Source organism: Nerophis ophidion, linkage group LG29 (assembly GCF_033978795.1).
Source record: "Nerophis ophidion isolate RoL-2023_Sa linkage group LG29, RoL_Noph_v1.0, whole genome shotgun sequence".
Lineage (NCBI taxonomy): Eukaryota > Metazoa > Chordata > Actinopteri > Syngnathiformes > Syngnathidae > Nerophis > Nerophis ophidion.
The window spans coordinates 1,715,930-1,735,929 of NC_084639.1; the positions used below are offsets into that span (position 1 = coordinate 1,715,930).

General features: G+C 38.8%; 1 protein-coding gene across 5 annotated transcripts in view; it reads right to left on the minus strand.

Annotated features, from left to right (window-relative positions):
- Positions 1-20,000, minus strand: part of htr4 (5-hydroxytryptamine receptor 4) — a 190,722-nt gene that overhangs the window by 115,939 nt on the left and 54,783 nt on the right. Inside the window, exon 1 of one of the 5 annotated variants that reach the window (XM_061891846.1) lies at positions 6,815-6,961. The exons of the other annotated variants lie outside the window; for them this stretch is intronic. Within the exon in view, the coding sequence (XP_061747830.1) occupies positions 6,815-6,887 (73 nt within the window). The 5' untranslated portion in view covers positions 6,888-6,961. Of the gene's footprint in view, positions 1-6,814; positions 6,962-20,000 lie in introns of those variants that run through there. 5 annotated transcript variants of the gene reach the window in all.

Consider the following 20,000-nt stretch of genomic DNA (forward strand, 5'->3'; position numbering starts at 1 on the left):
TGGGAATTGTGCAACTTGGAGAAATGTCCCATTCATTTAAATGGGAACTTCCTGGAAATTTGGGAATTGGGAAAAAAGCGGGATATTTATTTAAAATGACTAATGGTATGAATGTCCTGAATGAGGTGAATTGGTTGGTGTTGGAATTGTTTAAATCTGTCAAGAAATGTTGAATTAGTAACAGTTTTTTAAATGAAAAATGGTGTTACGGACTTTTGGGAAAACCGGGAATTTTTCAAATTCCTAAACCAACATGATTTTTTTTGTGCTGACTAAGAGGAATGTTTGGACGGTGGACGATTGAAATGGGTTGAAAAATGTGAAAGGAGTCATTGCACCAAAAAAGGTTGGAAAAAAAAGGTTAGAAAAAAACAGGAATTCTTGGAAATGTTTTGAACATAGAAAAATGATGTAATTCAGGACAACCGGGAATTTTTTGGTGAAAATGCAAAAACATTAAATGTTCTGAATGAGTTTAAACGGTTGGTGCTGGAATCTTTCAAATCGGTCGAGAAATGTTGAAGTGGTAACATTTGTAATTGAGAAATGGAATTACCCAAAGAGGTAGCGACTTGTCCATGGTGTACACCGCCTTCCGCCCGATTGTAGCTGAAATAGGCAGCAGTGTCTCCCGCGACCCAAAAGGGAATAAGCGGTACAAAATGGATGGATGGATGGATGGATATTACCCAATTCCTGGAATTTAGAGGAAACTATTTTTGAAGTCCGAAAAACTTTGTTTTTTGTCCTAATTAAGAGGAATGTTTTGAGGGTGAAACGGTTGAAGTGGCTTGAAGAATGTGGAAGGAGTAGTCGACAGAAAAAAAAGAGTGAAAAAATGGTTTGGAAAATCGGGAATACCTGGAAAAAGATTTAACTTTGAAACGAATATGGTTTGCGTGTCCAGGATGAGTGGAATGTGTTGTTGTTTTTATGCTTTAAATAGCTTGAAAAAAGTGGGAATTGTGCAACTTGGGAAAAATGTCCCATTCACTCATTCAACTTCCTGGAAATTTGGGAATTCGGGGAGAAGCAGGGTTCCAAAAAAAAATAGATTAATAGCACGACTGTGTTGAGTGAACTGAATTTGTGTGTTGGAATTGTTTAAATCAGTCAAGAAATGTTGAATTTGTAACAGTTTTTTAATTGAAAAATGGTATGACGGAATTTTGGGAAAACAGGGAATTTTTTAAGGTTCTAAACCAACTTGATTTTTTTGTCCAGATTAAGAGAAATGTTTAAATGGTGGGTTGACAAATGTGAAAGGAGTCATTGCACTAAAAAAGGTTGGAAATAAGGTTAGAAAAAAACAGGAATTCTTGGAAATATTTTGAACTCAGAAAAATTTGGTAATTCGGGAAAAGCGGGAATTTTTTGGTGAAAATGCAAAAACGTTTGAATGTTCTGAATGAGTTTAAATGGTTGGTGTTGGAATTTTTCAAATCGGTCAAGAAATGTTGAAGTATTAACTTTTTTAATTAAAAATGGTATTACCCAATTCCTGGAATTTCGAGAAAACACAACATTTTTCAAATTCAAAAAACTTTGTTTTTTTTGTCCTAATTAAGAGGAATGTTTTGATGGTGGAACAGTTGAAGTGGGTGGAAGAATGTGGAAGGAGGAGTCGACAGAAAAAAGGGTGGAAAAGGGTTTGGAAAATCAGGAATTCTGGGAATACCTGGAATTTTTTGGAACTTAGAAAAAAATATGGTTTGCATGTCCAGGATGAGTGGAATGTGTTGAAGGTGGAATGCTTTGAATAGCTTGGAAAATGTGGGAATTGTGCAACTTGGGAAAAATGTCCCATTCATTCATTCGTTCATTCATTCAACTTCCTGGAAATTTGGGAATTTAAGGAAAAGCGGGATTAAAAAAAAAAAAGATTAATAGCACGACTGTCCTGAGTGAACTGAATTTGTGTGTCGGAATTGTTTAAATTGGTCAAGAAATGTTGAATTAGTAACAGTTTTTTAATTGAAAAATGGTATTATGGAGTTTTGGGAAAACAGGGAATTTTTCAAGTTCCTAAACTAACTTGGTTTTTTTGTCCAGATTAAGAAAAATGTTTAAATGGTGGGTTGACAAATGTGAAAGGAGTCATTGTACTAAAAAAGGTTGGAAATAAGGTTAGAAAAAAACGGGAATTCTTGGGAAAAAAAATTTACACGGAAAAATTAGGTAATTCGGGAAAAGCGGGAATTTTTTGGGGAAATTGAAAACCATTTGAATGTTCTGAATGAGTTTAAATGGTTGGTGCTGGAATTTTTCAAATCAGTCAAGAAATGTTGAAGTATTAACATTTCTAATTAAGAAATGGTATTACCCAACTCCTGGAATTTCGAGAAAAAACAACATTTTTCAAGTTAAAAAAAACTTAGTTTTTTATCCTAATTAAGAGGAATGTTTTGAGGGTGGAACAGTTGAAGTGGCTCGAAGAATGTGGAAGGAGGAGTCGGCAGAAAAAAGGTTGGAAAAAGGGTTTGGAAAATCAGGAATTCTGGGAATACCTGGAATTTTTTGGAACTTAGAAAAAAATATGGTTTGCATGTCCAGGATGAGTGGAATGTGTTGAAGGTGGAATGCTTTGAATAGCTTGGAAAATGTGGGAATTGTGCAACTTGGGAAAAATGTCCCATTCACTCATTCATTCATTCGTTCATTCATTCAACTTCCTGGAAATTTGGGAATTTAGGGAAAAGTGGGATTAAAAAAAAAAGATTAATAGCACGACTGTCCTGAGTGAACTGAATTTGTCTGTTGGAATTGTTTAAATTGGTCAAGAAATGTTGAATTAGTAACAGTTTTTTAATTGAAAAATGGTATTACGGAACTTTGGGAAAACAGGGAATTTTTCAAGTTCCTAAACCAACTTGATGTTTTTGTCCAGATTGAGAGGAATGTTTTGTTGGTGGAATGGTTGAAGTGGCTTGAAAAATGTGAAAGGAGTCATCGCACTAAAAAAGGAATTTCCAAGATGAGTTGATTGTGTTGAAGGTGGAATGCTTTGCATTGTGGAAGTTTAAAAAATGGATAATTAATTTTGTATGGGAAAAATGTCCCTAAAAACTGGAAATTTTAGGATTTTTTCAGAATTATTGAAGGAGAGCAAACAATTCCTGAACAAGCTGAATATTTTGAAGTTGGAACCCGTTTGAATTGGATCAAAAATGTGGGGGTTCTGGAACTTTGAAAAATGTCCTATTCTTGTCGAAATCTCCAAATTCCCAAATTTCCTTTAAATTTGGGAATTTTGGGAAAACGGGATTTTTTTGAAAATGCTAAAACATTCGAATATTTGAACACTCACTTCATGCACTCACTTCATGCACTCTCTTCATGCACTCACTCCATGCACTCACTTCATGCACTCACTTCATGCACTCACTTCATGCACTCTCTTCATGCACTCACTTCATGCACTCACTTCATGCACTCACTCCATGCACTCACTTCATGCACTCACTTCATGCACTCACTTCATGCACTCTCTTCATGCACTCACTTCATGCACTCACTTCATGCACTCACTCCATGCACTCACTTCATGCACTCACTTCATGCACTCACTCCATGCACTCTCCTCATGCACTCACTTCATGCACTCAATGAAGGCAGCTGCGGTGCTAATAATACTCTTGTAGGGAGGCAGTGTGAGCTAAAGGCCAAAATGGACTCCAGTAATGTTCCTTCTCCTGCACGAAGATGCACTCGATGGCGGAGCAGCACTTGATTGACAGGCGGGCGTCAGTGGTCAGCAAACATGTCAATAAACAATAAAAAGCTTTCAAGCTGGGTTGTGACGGGTCAACGTCCTCACGGCAGGACGGCAAGAGACAGAAATAAATCTCATTTGCTCCAAACTGTCAAGAAGACTTTCAAAGAGGTTCTCACAAAATCAGTCATCGTGGATATTTTGGACCAAGAAGCTTTGTTTGACATCAAGTCTTTTATACAATTTAAATACTCAACAACTAGATACTTTTTCTGACTTTTTAGCAAAGTCTTAAATGTTGTATTGCATTTTTATTTATTCATCAGATTATTTTATTTCATTTTAGGTGTCTTCACCAGCCTTTTTCATTCTATAAGATTTGTTTCTATTAGACTATTTTATTTTATAAGATTTTATCAGCCTGTTTTATTTTGATATAGTGAATTTTTATGTATATAGCACTTTTTCTCTAGAGACTGAAAGGGTTTTGCACGGTGGAAGCTGTTGTCTACATCTTTAAGTTCCATTTAAACCAGGGTTGGTGCACTGGGAACAAAGTGTCTTGCTCAAGGACACAACAGCAGAGACTCAGATGAGTTGATGATTCGATTCAATTCAAACCGATGTATTATTTGTAGGGTTGTGATTAATCCCGATTAAAACATTTTAATCGGGATTAATCACAGTGTGAATCTTTGGGCACCGAACCATTCGGTCTGATTCCCCGTCCTGAGTTGACGATTCGATTCAATTCAAACCGATGTATTATTTGTAGGGCTGTGGTTAATCCCGATTAAATATTTTCAATCGGGATTAATCACAGTGTGAATCTTTGGGCACCGAACGATTCGGTTTAATTCCCCGTCCTGAGTTGACGATTCGATTGAATTCAAACCGATGTATTATTTGTAGGGCTGTGATTAGTCCTGATTAAAAAAATTTAATCGGGATTAATCACAGTGTGAATCTTTGGGCACCGAACGATTCAGTCTGATTCCCCGTCCTGAGTTGACGATTCGATTCGATTCAAACCAATGTATTATTTGTAGGGCTGTGATTAATCCTGATGAAATATTTTTAATCGGAATTAATCACAGCGTGAATCTTTGGGCACCGAACGATTCGGTCTGATTCTCCCTCCTGAGTTGATGATTTGATTAAATTCAAACCGATGTATTTTTAGTAGGGCTGCGATTATTTCTGATTGAATATTTTTAATCGGGATTAATCACAGTGTGAATTTTTGGGCACCAAACGATTCGTTCTGATTCCCCGTCCTGAGTTGACGATTCGATTCGATTCAAACCAATGTATTATTTGTAGGGCTGTGATTAATCCTGATGAAATATTTTTAATCGGGATTAATCACAGCGTGAATCTTTGGGCACCGAACGATTCGGTCTGATTCCCCGTCCTCAGTTGACGATTCGATTCAATTCAAACCGATGTATTATTTGTAGGGCTGTGATTAATCCTGATTAAATATTTTAATGGGGAAAAATAATATTATGTTTTTGTCTCCAATTAATTGTGATTAATTTTGAGTGAACTATGCACAAACTGCGATTAATAGTAGGAGTGGGAATCTTTGGGCACCGGACGATTAATCACGGTTGTGATTAATCCCGATTAAATATTTTAATCGGGATTAATCGCAGCCCTACAAATAATACATCGGTTTGAATTTAATGAGTCTTCAACTCAGGAATCGGAATTAGACCCAATCGTTCGGTGGCCAAATATTCACACTGTGATTAATCCCGACTAAAATATTTAATCGGGATTAATCGGAGCCCTACAAATAATACATCGGTTTGAATTTAATGAGTCTTCAACTCAGGAATCGGAATTAGACCCAATCGTTCGGTGGCCAAATATTCACACTGTGATTAATCCCGACTAAAATATTTAATCGGGATTAATCGGAGCGCTACAAATAATACATCGGTTTGAATTTAATGAGTCTTCAACTCAGGAATCGGAATTAGACCCAATCGTTCGGTGGCCAAATATTCACACTGTGATTAATCCCGACTAAAATATTTAATCGGGATTAATCGCAGCCCTACAAATAATACATCGGTTTGAATTGGATCGAATCTTCAACTCAGGAATCAGAATCAGAACGAATCGTTCGGTGCCCAAAGATTCACACTCCTACTATTAATCGGAGTTTAATAGTTAACTCAAAAATTTATCGCAATTAATGGGAGATAAAAACATAATTTTTCGTTATCAATAAGTGTGCCCGAGACAAATTATTTTCAAGTTTTTATTACCATGACTAGAAAATGTATTTTGCTTAATGAAATGTTTTGGGTTGTTTTAAAGAACTTGATGTTTTTTTTTAAACAGCTCAACACAAAAAGGACATGACTTTAAATGGCATTAAAAAAACCCCCGCAGTGAGTTTGTGTCTTGCCAGATTTTGTAGGAATACAGAATTTGTATTCCTGCTGTAGGAGCACTTGCATTCAGAGGAGGAGCTACACCATGTTTGCACAGCAGTTTCATGCATTAATAACACAAAATGTGGATTGTTACAATCATGCTTTGATCGTCAAATCTGTTTGTAATGTAGTCTGTGATATTTTGACCAAAGGGCAGTGAATTATATTTATATAGCGCCTTTCTCTAGTGACTCAAAGCGCTTTTACATAGTGAAACCCAATATCTAAGTGACATTTAAAGCCGTGTGGGTGGCACTGGGAGCAGGTGGGTAAAGTGTCTTGCCCATGGACGCAACGGCAGTGACTAGGATGTTGGAAGCAGGGATCAAACCTGGAACCCTCAAGTTGCTGGCATGGCCAGTCTACCAACATAGCTATACCGCCCCAATGAGAAATGATTTTGATATTCTGTACATGGCATCTTGTGCAAGTTAACGTCCAAGAACTTGGCCCAGTTTTCATTTGATCGTAACCATTGAAGTATTAACCTGGAATCGGGTGGTCACAAAAAACTTTTTGGAAAATATCCCAGATTACCCAGAGTTTCCGGATCATCTTTCCCATTGAAAATGAACGGGGCAATTTTCATGCCCAACTCCCACGTTTCTGAACCTAATTCTGAGCCATTCCACCATCCACACACTCCAATCACCTTGGACAATCAAACTACCATCTTCCAGGTTCCAAAAAATTCCAGGAATTCCCAAATTTCCCAGTCTTTCCATGCCCTATTTCCACCTCTTGCTGGAAAGTATTCACAGTCCACTTTTGTCAACCAGTTCCAACCATTCCAGTCAAATCATTCCTGCATGAAGAGAGGAGAGGACAATAACACACAACACAAGTTATTCTGGGGGGTTTTTTTCCACTTAGAAATTTCCGTGTTTCCTGAAATTCCAGTAGTGCCAAAATACCCATTCTAAATTCAAACTGGTACTACGTCAACGTTACAATAACAATTCCAACACCAATCCATTCATAACATCTAGGACAATTGTGCCAGTATCAATATTTTCAAAAATACCCGGTTTACCCGAAATTCCCAACTTTCCAGGAAATTCCCATCTTCATAGTTCCACAAAGTCCAAAATTCTCAAAATGTTGTGCCATTTTTAAACCTGATTCAGACCTCAACCATCCACCAAAACTACATTTTCCCATATTTCACACGCAAAACATGTTTTTCCTTTCTCAAAATTCCCAGTTTTCTCGGAATTTCCCAGAATTATCTCCCCCTTGACAATGAATACAATCCACTGCATGTTCCACATTTCTCAACCCATTAGAACCGTTCCACCTTCCACACACTCCACTCACCTTGGACCTCCAAGCCAACATTCTTCCAGGTTCTGAGAATTCTCAGATTACCAGGAATTTCCAGGAATTTCACACATTGTAAATGAACGGGCAATATACAAAACTCTCCATATCCCACATTTCTCAACCCATTAGAACCATTCCACCATCCACACACTCCACTCACCTTGGACAATCAAACTACCATTTTCCAGGTTCCAAAAAATTCCAGATATTTCCATATTTCCCAGTCTTTCCATGCCCTATTTTCACTACTTGCTAGAAAGTATTCACAGTCCACTTTTGTCAACCAATTCCAACCATTCCACAGTCAAATCATTCCTGTTAGTTGTGACAACACAAGTTATTCTGGGTTTTTTTCCCACTTAGAAATTTCCCTTTTTCCTGAAATTCCAGTAGTACCGAAATACCCATTCTAAATTCAAACTGGTCCTACGTCAACATGTGTCTAACGATTACAAAAATTCCAACACCAATCCATTCATAACATCTAGGACAATTGTGCCGGTATCAATATTTTCAAAAATACCCGATTTACCCGAAATTCCCAAATTTCCAGGAAATTCACATCTTCATAGTTCTACAAAGTCCAAAATTCTCAAAATCTTGTGCCATTTTTAAACCTGATTCAGACCTCAACCAGCCACCAAAACTATGTTTTCCTATATATCCACATGCAAAACATGTTTTTCCTTTCTCAAAATTCCCGGTTTTCTTGGAATTTCCCAGAATGATCTCCCCCTTGACAATGAATACAATCCACTGCATGTTCCACATTTCTCAACCAATTAGAACCATTCCACCATCCACACACTCCACTCACCTTGGACATTCAAACTACCATTTTCCAGGTTCTGACAATTCTCTGATTACCTGGAATTTCCAGGAATTTCACACATTTTAAATGAACGGGCAATATACAAACCTCTCCATATCCCACATTTCTCAACCCATTGGAATTGTTCCACCATCCACACACTCCACTCACCTTGGACAATCTGGTTCCAAAAAATTCCAGATATTTCCATATTTCCCAGTCTTTCCATGCCCTATTTTCACTTCTTGCTAGAAAGTATTCACAGTCCACATTTGTCAACCAAGTCCAACCATTCCACAGTCAAATCATTCCTGTTAGTTGTGACAACACAAGTTATTCGGGGTTTTTTTCCACTTGGAAATTTCCCTTTTCCCTGAAATTCCAGTAGCGCCAAAATACCCATTCTAAATTCAAACTGGTCCTACGTCAACGTTACAAAAAAAATTCCAACACCAATCCATTCATAACATCTAGGACAATTGTGCCAGTATCAATATTTTCAAAAATACCCGGTTTACCCGAAATTCCCAAATTTCCAGGAAATTCCCATCTTCATAGTTCTACAAAGTCCAAAATTCTTAAATGTTGTGCCATTTTTAAACCTGATTCAGACCTCAACCATCCACCCAAACTACGTTTTCCCATATTTCACACGCAAAACATGTTTTTCCTTTCTCAAAATTCCCGGTTTTCTTGGAATTTCCCAGAATTATCTCCCCATTGACAATGAATACAATCCACTGCATGTTCCACATTTCTCAACCCATTAGAACCATTCCACCTTCCACACACTCCACTCACCTTGGACTTTCAAGCCAACATTCTTCCAGGTTCTGAAAAATCTCTGATTTCCAGGAATTTCACACATTGTAAATGAACGGGCAATATACAAACCTCTCCATATCCCACATTTCTAAACCCATTGGAATTGTTCCACCATCCACACACTCCACTCACCTTGGACAATCTGGTTCCAAAAAATTCCAGATATTTCCATATTTCCCAGTCTTTCCATGCCCTATTTTCACTTCTTGCTAGAAAGTATTCACAGTCCACATTTGTCAACCAATTCCAACCATTCCACAGTCAAATCATTCCTGTTAGTTGTGACAACACAAGTTATTCGGGGTTTTTTTCCACTTGGAAATTTCCCTTTTCCCTGAAATTCCAGTAGTGCCAAAATACCCATTCTAAATTCAAACTGGTACTACGTCAACGTTACAAAAAAAATTCAAACACCAATCCATTCATAACATCTAGGACAATTGTGCTAGTATCAACATTTTCAAAAATACCCGGTTTACCCGAAATTCCCAAATTTCCAGGAAATTCCCATCTTCATAGTTCTACAAAGTCCAAAATTCTCAAAATGTTGTGCCATTTTTAAACCTGATTCAGACCACAACCATCCACCAAAACTAAGTTTTCCCATATTTCACACGCAAAACATGTTTTTCCTTTCTCAAAATTCGCAGTTTTCTTGGAATTTCCCAGAATGATCTCCCCCTTGACAATGAATACAATCCACTGCATGTTCCACATTTCTCAACCCATTAGAACCATTCCACCATCCACACACTCCACTCACCTTGGACTTTCAAGTATTTCCGTTAGACTCACGCGTATCGGTGGTCTGGCGGCTTGCACACATCGAGCATTCACACCTACCAGAATTGCAAATTCTAGTTTTATTTGTCCTGCTGTTCTGACAATGACTTAATTATCTCTATTTATGAATAATGTGTGATATTCAGCCTGATGAACATTCTGCAATAACTATCAATCAAAGCATGTTATAAATAAAAAAGTAGACTTTATTTCAATCTGCCACAACATTATAGTCGCCTAATGTGCTAAAAACATTTATGTGGGTACAAATATCACAGGTTGAATTACAAAGTCTTTGACAATCTTAATGAAATACAGTTTTCATTTTGTAAATGTAGCGGATGTGAGGCGAGAGGCTTTTATTGTGAAGCCCTAAACTCTGCTTGTTTTGAGAAGTAAAGCCCCTCCTCGCCACAAAGTACCAGAAACGTGGTCTCACGACGTTTGAAGACATAATTGTCTCGTGTTGACTTCTTGGCTTATGGATATCGGCTTTCTATCTTCTGACCTTTTCTTTGTGCATTTCTGCTTGCTATTTTCCAGCTTGTGGCTCAAAACAGTAACGGAATGGACCGAGGGTCAAAAAGGAGTCCGGATTTTAAAAGAAAATAGTGCCATTAAAGGAATTTATAGTTAAAATGTTATTATCGTGATAACTTTGACAGTGTTTACTAGAATAATTATATTGAAACTGTTCAAAAATAAGTAAGTAGTTAAGAAGATATTTTCGGTTGCTTGGAGATTGCCTGACAAAATATTTAAAAATACATATTCTGATGAAAAACATATTTAAATATTTTATTTTATTTTATTTTTTAATTGATTTTTGAAAATTACAAACCGATTTGTAATCAGGACAAATGAGAATCGGGATTCATATGTGAATCGATTTCTTTTGTGCATTCCTAACAAATAGTATCATTCGTTAACAAAATTGTTATAAGTACACCTCTGCATGACATTGTATCATTTTTAGCCATCCATCCATCCATTTTCTACCGCTTATTCCCTTTTGGGGTCACGGGGGGCGCTGGCGGCTATCTCAGCTACAATCGGGCGGAAGGCAGGGTACACCCTGGACAAGTCGCCACCTCATCGCAGGGCCAACACAGATAGACAAAAAAGAAAACATAGTTCAACTTGGAAAAAAATAACACTTTTATTAACATTTTTTAGTTTGCAACAGAACATATTTAAAGTGCATCAATTTGCCTGAAAATAAAAAAGTAATGCAATCCATGTTTAAAAATATAAACATTTGATGTCGCCATTTAAATTAAATAAGTTATCGTGATAACTTTGACAGTGTTAGCTATAATAATTATATTGAAACTTTTCAAAAATAGGTAAGAGGTTAAGAAGCTATTTTCATTTGTATGGAAATTGCCTGAGAAAATATTTAAAAATATATATTCTGATAAAAAACATATTTAAATAATTTATTTAATTTTATTTTTTAATTGATTTTTGAAAATTACAAACCAATTTATAATCGGGACAAATGAGAATCGGGATTCATATGTGAATCGATTTCTTTTGTGCATTCCTAACAAATAATATCATTCGTTAACAAAATTGTTATAAGTACACCTCTGCATGACATTGTATCATTTTTAGCCATCCATCCATCCATTTTCTACCGCTTATTCCCTTTTGGGGTCACGGGGGGCGCTGGCGGCTATCTCAGCTACAATCGGGCGGAAGGCAGGGTACACCCTGGACAAGTCGCCACCTCATCGCAGGGCCAACACAGATAGACAAAAAAGAAAACATAGTTCAACTTGGAAAAAAATAACACTTTTATTAACATTTTTTAGTTTGCAACAGAACATATTTAAAGTGCATCAATGTGCCTGTTTAAAAATATAAACATTTGATGTCGCCATTTAAATGAAATAAGTTATCGTGATAACTTTGACAGCCCAAAGTGTTAGCTATAATAATTATATTGAAACTTTTCAAAAATAGGTTAGAGGTTAAGAAGCTATTTTCATTTGTATGGAGATTGCCTGAGAAAATATTTAAAAATATGTATTCTGATAAAAAACATTTATATATTTTATTTAATTTTTTCATTGATTTAAAAAAATTACAAACCGATTTATAATCGGGACGAATGAGAATCGCGATTCATATGTGAATCGATTTCTTGTGTGCATTCCTAACAAAATAGTATCATTCGTAATAAAATTGTTGTAAGTACACCTCTGCATTTCATTGTATCGTTTTTTTTTTTCATCATACAAAAAAAAAAAAAACTTACATCAACTTGGAAAAAAAATAAAGAATCTCCGGTTTGAACACCTTTTATGTCCTCCTCACAAATGTTGCTCCGTCTGCCACAGTGGTCACCAGGCCCAAATAAATCTGCTGCCTCATTTGCATTCATTTGCATCTTTAGTGGCACGGAAAAGGGAATTAGGAAAGCAAAGAGGAAATGTTCTCACCCTTTTCAGCATTGTTTTATTTGGGATTTCAATGTCACACATATTGTCTCAGCGAAATGGCGGCTCGGTGTACTCGGTGTATCGCAGCCGGTTTCTCCACGCGGACTTTGGTGTGGCAGAGAGCCCGCCACGGCCAAAAGGGTCCCTCACAAAAAAGTCCCGAAAGTGCAACTCTTCACTTAAATATTCCTAATGACTAGGGAAGGTTGTTTGCATCGGGCCCTATAAGTACATGCTGCGCATAGTTTTAGTCAAATTGTTAAATATACATAATGACTAGGGAAGGTTGTTTGCATCGGGCCCTATAAGTACATGCTGCGGATAGTTTTAGTCAAATTGTTAAATATACATAATGACTAGTGAAGGTTGTTTGCATCGGGCCCTATAAGTACATGCTGCGCATAGTTTTAGTCAAATTGTTAAATATTCATAATGACTAGGGAAGGTTGTTTGCATCAGGCCCTATAAGTACATACTGCGCATGGTTCCAGTCAAGCCAGAATTAAAGGTCGCTAACCTGAAAAACTGACAATGTCCACTAGATGGCGGCCGAATAGCAGCATTTAAACCGTCAGAGTTTTAAAATGAATACAATTTCCTCGCGAGTAAGATTCTTTTCTAAACTACATGACGTCTGGCAGGACAATTTGAAGACGTTTGCCACACTTAGCTTAGATATTTTCATGACTTTTGGGACAAAGTTCATTGACAATGTCTGTTGACATTTTGTGTTGGTTGGATATTTTTGTTTAGTTTTTCTTGCACCATGACTAGGGAAGGTTGTTTGCATCAGGCCCTATAAGTACATGCTGGGCATGGTTCCAATCAAGCCATAATTAAAGGTCGCTAACCTGAAAAACTGACGTTGTCCACTAGATGGCGGCAGAATAGCAGCATTTAAACTGTCAGACTTTCAAAATGAATGCAATCTCCCCGCGACAAAGATTATTTTATAAACTTCATGACTTCTGGCGGGCTAATTTGAAGATGTGTGCCACTCTTAGCTTAGATATTTTCATGAGTTTTGGGACAAAGTTCATTGACAATGTCTGTCGACATTTTTTGTTGGTTGGATATTTTTGTTTTGTTTTTCTTGCACCATGACTAGGGAAGGTTGTTTGCATCAGGCCCTATAAGTACATGCTGCGCATAGTCCAAGTCAAGCCATAATTAAAGGTCGCTAACCTGAAAAAATGACATTGTCCACTAGATGGCGGCGGAATAACAGCATTTAAACTGTCGGAGATTTAAAATGAATACAATTTCCTTGCGAGTAAGATTCTTTTCTAAACTACATGACGTCTGGCGGGACAATTTGAAGACGTTTGCCACGCTTAGCTTAGATATTTTCATGACTTTTGGGACAAAGTTCATTGACAATGTCTGTTGACATTTTGTGTTGGTTGGATATATATATATATTTTTTTCTTGCACCATGACTAGGGAAGGTTGTTTGCATCGGGCCCTATAAGTACATGCTGGGCATGGTTCCAAGTCAAGCCATAATTAAAGGTCGCTAACCTGAAAAACTGATGTTGTCCACTAGATGGCGGCAGAATAGCAGCATTTAAACTGTCAGACTTTCAAAATGAATGCAATCTCCCCGCGACAAAGATTATTTTATAAACTTCATGACTTCTGGCGGGCTAATTTGAAGATGTGTGCCACTCTCAGCTTAAATACTTCCATATCTTTTGTGACGACACATGGACTTAGGACTAGTCGAATGACACCTCTGTCATGGCCTGAGGGCGCCTGTATCACTCTCACTGGCACTTAGCGACTTCAAGTAGGGTGCCAGGAACCTTTCCACACTAATATGTCACTCCCCCTTCCCCCATTTGTTAAAAAGACAGACGTCCACGCAAACGCCTGCGTGCATATACTGCTATCATGGCCGAAACTCAAAAAACGACCAAAGAAACGAAAAGTTTTGTCCGAAGAAAAAAAAACGGATTAAAGGACAGTCAGGATCAACATTGTCCTGGCTTTCACTTGATAGTATGAACTCAAGGACGAGGATTTTCAGACCGATGCTAACTTGGCTCTGTTCCTGCTGAACTAGTAAGTGACTTTCGATGCTTGGACTAAAATGATAATGCTAATGTTCGCTATTGGAAATTTGCCTGGTCGCCGGTCTTTCTTTGCTTGTGACCTGCGCTAGTCCTTAAGGGAAATGTGGTCTTCTTCTGGCAAAACACTAGTTCTCAAGTGGGGCTTTAAGAGAACCAAATGGACACATCGGGAACCGGTTCTCAACGGGAATCGCTTTTGGATTCCCAGCCGTAGTAGCGGAGCTCTCCCGCACGTACCCACGTCTTTATGGACAGAAGACCACATTGAGGACGACACCACGCCGTCTCACACTCTGTCATGAAAGGTCTGGGGTTTGTTGAGGAGCCTCTGGACTTGTCAGAGTGCAAACACAACCTTTGTGCTCTCCGAGGCGGAGCACCCAAAATAACTCCCGGGCTCGTCCTTCAGACGTCGTCTTGTCCCCTCCCTGAACCCGTCCGTCTCTCGGCCGCCATCCCTCTCCCGCCCTTCGCCGTTTTACGAGAGTTGGTCTTTTTCCCCCCCCGCTCTCTAATCAGCCGCCACGTGGTTGCAGGACAAGACGCCACAATCCTTCCCTTCGTGCAATCTGAGGCCAATAAAAGAGGCTCGGCTTTTAAAAGACCGGCACTCGGTGAAAGATGAAGTATGAATGACAAAGTATTAACGCAGCTCTTCATCGCTGAATGAATCATTGACCCCGGGTTTCAGCGCCGCCACATCCCGGAGGCGTGCTGATACCAGCGCTAAATATCAATCAATCAATGTTTATTTATATAGCCCCAAATCACAAATGTCTCAAAGGACTACAACATCCTCGGAAGAACCCACAAAAGGGCAAGGAAAACTCACACCCAGTGGGACGCCAGTGACAATGCTGACTATGAGAAACCTTGGAGAGGACCTCAGATGTGGGCAACCCCCCCCCCTCTAGGGGACCGAAAGCATTGGAAAGCGATACACGTCATAAATATTCACCCAAATAGACAATTGCAAAATATCCATCCATCATCTTCCGCTTATCCGAGGTCGGGTCGCGGGGGCAGCAGCCTAAGCAGGGAAGCCCAGACTTCCCTCTCCCCAGCCACTTCGTCTAGCTCTTCCCGGCGGATCCCGAGGCATTCCCAGGCCAGCCGGGAGACATAGTCTTCCCAACGTGTCCTGGGTCTTCCCCGTGGCCTCCTACCGGTTGGACGTGCCCTAAACACCTCCCTAGGGAGGCGTTCGGGTGGCATCCTGACCAGATGCCCGAATCACCTCACCTGGCTCCTCTCCATGTGGAGGAGCAGCGGCTTTACTTTGAGTTCCTCCCGGATGGCAGAGCTTCTCACCCTATCTCTAAGGGAGAGACCTGGAAACTCATTTGGGCCACTTGTACCCGTGATCTTGTCCTTTCGGTCATGACCCAAAGCTCATGACCATAGGTGAGGATGGGAACGTAGATCGACCGGTAAATTGAGAGCTTTGCCTTCCGGCTCAGCTCCTTCTTCACCACAACGGATCGGTACAACGTCCGCATTACTGAAGACGCCGCACCGATCTTCCCTCACTCGTGAACAAGACTCCTAGGTACTTGAACTCCTCCACTTGGGGCAGGGTCTCCTCCCCAACCCAGAGATGGCACTCCATCCTTTTCCGGGCGAGAACCATGGACTCGGACTTGGAGGTGCTGATTCTTTCCAAAATAATTAGTTGACAAATATGCACAGAGTTGGACAAAAAATGGATGATGATTTTAAATATCCAACATTTTTAAAATAATAATGCGCAGGCATGTCCCAGGCAGCTATCTGGGGACTTGGAGGTCTGTTTAACAAAAAACTAATCAGCTGATACGGCAGCCGGGAAAGCAGAAGAGAGGGATGAAGGTAAATATAAATATTCGCCAAAGTAGAAGTTGTTGACAGAGAAGAAAACAGGTGAAAATAATAAGTTTTAGGAACTCACATCAATGTTCCACCACTCTGGTCTGTGACTGCTCGCCAACACACTTCGGATATAATAAAATGTTGACTTGGTTTGCACGAAATCCTTGAAATTGCATAAAATGTGGCAGAACTGAGACCGACTAGAACCGGGCCTGGTTCGCATTGCAGGTCAACTCCGATTTTTTGGGCCTACGTGCCACTTGTGTCGGATTTTTTTCATGTCAGTGTGAACGCGGCAATTCTGAACAAGGACTCTTTCGTATGTGGAAATAGATCGGATTTAAACACAATGTGAGCTCAAGTCGCATTCACCCGACCAGAACATCATCAAAAAGCGATACATGTCATAAATGTTCGCCCAAGTAGACAATTGCATGATAATTAGTTGACAACAGAGAAAAAAACAGGTGAAAATATAATGTTTTAGGAACTCACATCAATGTTCTACCACTGACTGCTCGCCAACACACTTCGGATATAATTCCTAAAAACTTGGTTTAGAAAATGTTAACTTTGATTGGAATAAATCCTTGAAACTGCATCAAATGCACCAGAACTGAGACCGACTAGAATTGGGTCAATTCCGATTTTTTTTTGCCTCCATTGGGTTTTTGCCATTCCAATTTTTTTCCCATCCGACCAGTTCTCTTTCATTTGTGGATATAAATGCAATGTGTCCTCAATGTGAACGCAAGTCGCATTCATCCCATCAACAGGTCATCAAAAAGCGATACGCCTCATAAATATTCGTCCAAATAGACAGTTGCAAAATAACTAGTTGACAACGGAGAAGAAAAGAACAGGTGAAAAAATTATGTTTTAGGAACTCACATCAATGTTCCACCACTTCGGTCTCTGTCTGCTCACCAAAACACTTCGGATATAATTCGTAAAAACTTAGTTTAGAAAATGTTGACTTTGATTTCACGAAATCCTTGAAATTGCATAAAATGCGGCAGAACTGAGACCGACTAGAATTGGGACAATTCCGATGTTTTTTGCCTGTATGCCACCTGTATCGGATTTTTTCATGTTAGGTGCAATTCCGAAGTTTTCATATCAGACCAGTTCTCTTTCATTTGTGGATATAAATGGGATATAAATGCAATGTGTCCTCAATGTGAACACTCCCGAGCTCAAGTCACATTCATCCCATCAACAGGTCATCAAAAAGCAATAAGCCTCATAATTAGTTCCCAAAATAGACAGTTGCAAAATAATTAGTTGACAACAGAGAAAAAAAACAGGTGGAAAAAATTACGTTTTAGGAACTCAAGTCAATGTCCCACCACTCCGGTCTCTGACTGCTCGCCAACATACTTCGGATATCATTCGTAAAAACTTGGTTTGGAAAATGTTGACTTGATTGGAATAAATCCTTGAAATTCCATCAAATACAATTCCAACCTAGGCCTCTGTCGTATGTGGAAATAAATCGGATATAAACAAGATGCGACCTCAATGTGAACTCAAGTCATATTCACCCGACCAGAACGTCATCAGAAAGAGATACTCGTCATAAATATTCGCCAAAATAAGAAAGTTGCAAAATAACTAGTTTTCAACGAAGAAAAGAACAGGTGAAAAAATTACGTTTTAGGAACTCACATCAATGTTCCACCACTTCGGTCTCTGACTGCTCGCCAACACACTTCGGATATCATTCATAAAAACTTAGTTTAGAAAATGTTGACTTTGATTTCACGAAATCCTTGAAATTGCATAAAATGCGGCAGAACTCAGACCGACTAGAATTGGAACAATTCCGATGTTTTTTGCCTGTATGCCACCTGTATCGGATTTTTTCGTGCTAGGTGCAATTCCGAAGTTTTCATATCAGACCAGTTCTCTTTCATTTGTGGATATAAATGCAATGTGTCATCAATGTGAACACTCCCGAGCTCAAGTCGCATTCATCCCATCAATAAGTCATCAAAAGGCAATAAGCCTCATAATTAGTTCCCAAAATAAACAGTTGCAAAATAATTAGTTGACAACAGAGAAAAAAAACAGGTGGAAAAAATAACGTTTTAGGACCTCAAGTCAATGTTCCACCACTCCGGTCTCTGACTGCTCGCCAACATACTTCCGATATCATTCGTAAAAACTTGGTTTGGAAAATGTTGACTTGATTGGAATAAATCCTTGAAATTGCATCGAATGAAATTCCAACCTAGGCCTCTGTCGTATGTGGAAATAAATCGGATATAAACAAGATGCGACCTCAATGTGAACTCAAGTCATATTCACCCGACCAGAACGTCATCAGAAAGCGATACGCCTCATAAATATTCGCCAAAATAAGAAAGTTGCAAAATAACTAGTTTTCAACGAAGAAAAGAACAGGTGAAAAAATTACGTTTTAGGAACTCACATCAATGTTCCACCACTTCGGTCTCTGACTGCTCGCCAACATACTTCGGACATCATTCGTAAAAACTTGGTTTGGAAAATGTTGACTTGATTGGAATAAATCCTTGAAATTCCATCAAATGAAATTCCAACCTAGGCCTCTGTCGTATGTGGAAATAAATCGGATATAAACAAGATGCGACCTCAATGTGAACTCAAGTCATATTCACCCGACCAGAACGTCATCAGAAAGCGATACATGTCATAAATATTCGCCAAAATAAGAAAGTTGCAAAATAACTAGTTTTCAATGAAGAAAAGAACAGGTGAAAAAATTACGTTTTAGGAACTTACATCAATGTACCACCACTCTGGTGTCTGACTGCTCAACAACACACTTCGGATATCATTCCTAAAAACTTGGTTTTGAAAATGTTGACTTTGATTCCACAAAATCCTTGAAATTGCATAAAATGCGGCAGAACTGAGAACGACCAGAGTTGGGACAATTCCGATGTTTTTTGCCTGTATGCCACCTGTATCGGATTTTTTCATGTTAGGTGCAATTCCGAAGTTTTCATATCAGACCAGTTCTCTTTCATTTGTGGATATAAATGCAATGTGTCCTCAATGTGAACGCTCCCGAAAAAAAAAACCAAAAAATATAAGCCTTATAAACATTCGCCAAAATAAACAGTCGCAAAATAATTAGTTGACAACAGAGAAAAAAACAGGTGAAAAATTTACGTTTTAGGAACTCATGTCAATGTTCCACCACTCCAGTGTCTGACTTTTGCCAACACACTTCGGATATAATTCGTAAAAACTTGGTTTAGAAAATGTTGACTTGGATTGCACGAAATTCTTGAAACTGCATAAACTGGGCCTGCTTCACACTACAAGTCAATTCCGATTTTTTGGGCCTACGTGCCACCTGTATCGGATTTTTTTCACGTCAGTGTGAACGGGGCAATTCTGAACCAGGACTCTTTCGTATGTGGAAATAAATGGGATATAAATGCGATGCGAACTCAATGTGAACGCTCCTGAAAAAAATACGAAAAATTGATAAGCTACGTAAATATTCGCCAAAATAGACCGTTGCAAAACAATTAGTTGACAAAAAACAGGTGAAAATAATAAGTTTTAGGAACTCCCGTCAATGTTGCAGCAACCTCCAACTGCTTGCCAACACACTGGAAACACACGTCAGTGCGAACAAGGCAAGTCCGACCTGATCAGGTCACATGTACCTGACCAGGTCATCAAAAAGCGATACGTGCCATAAATATTCCCCAAAAAAGACGGTTGCAA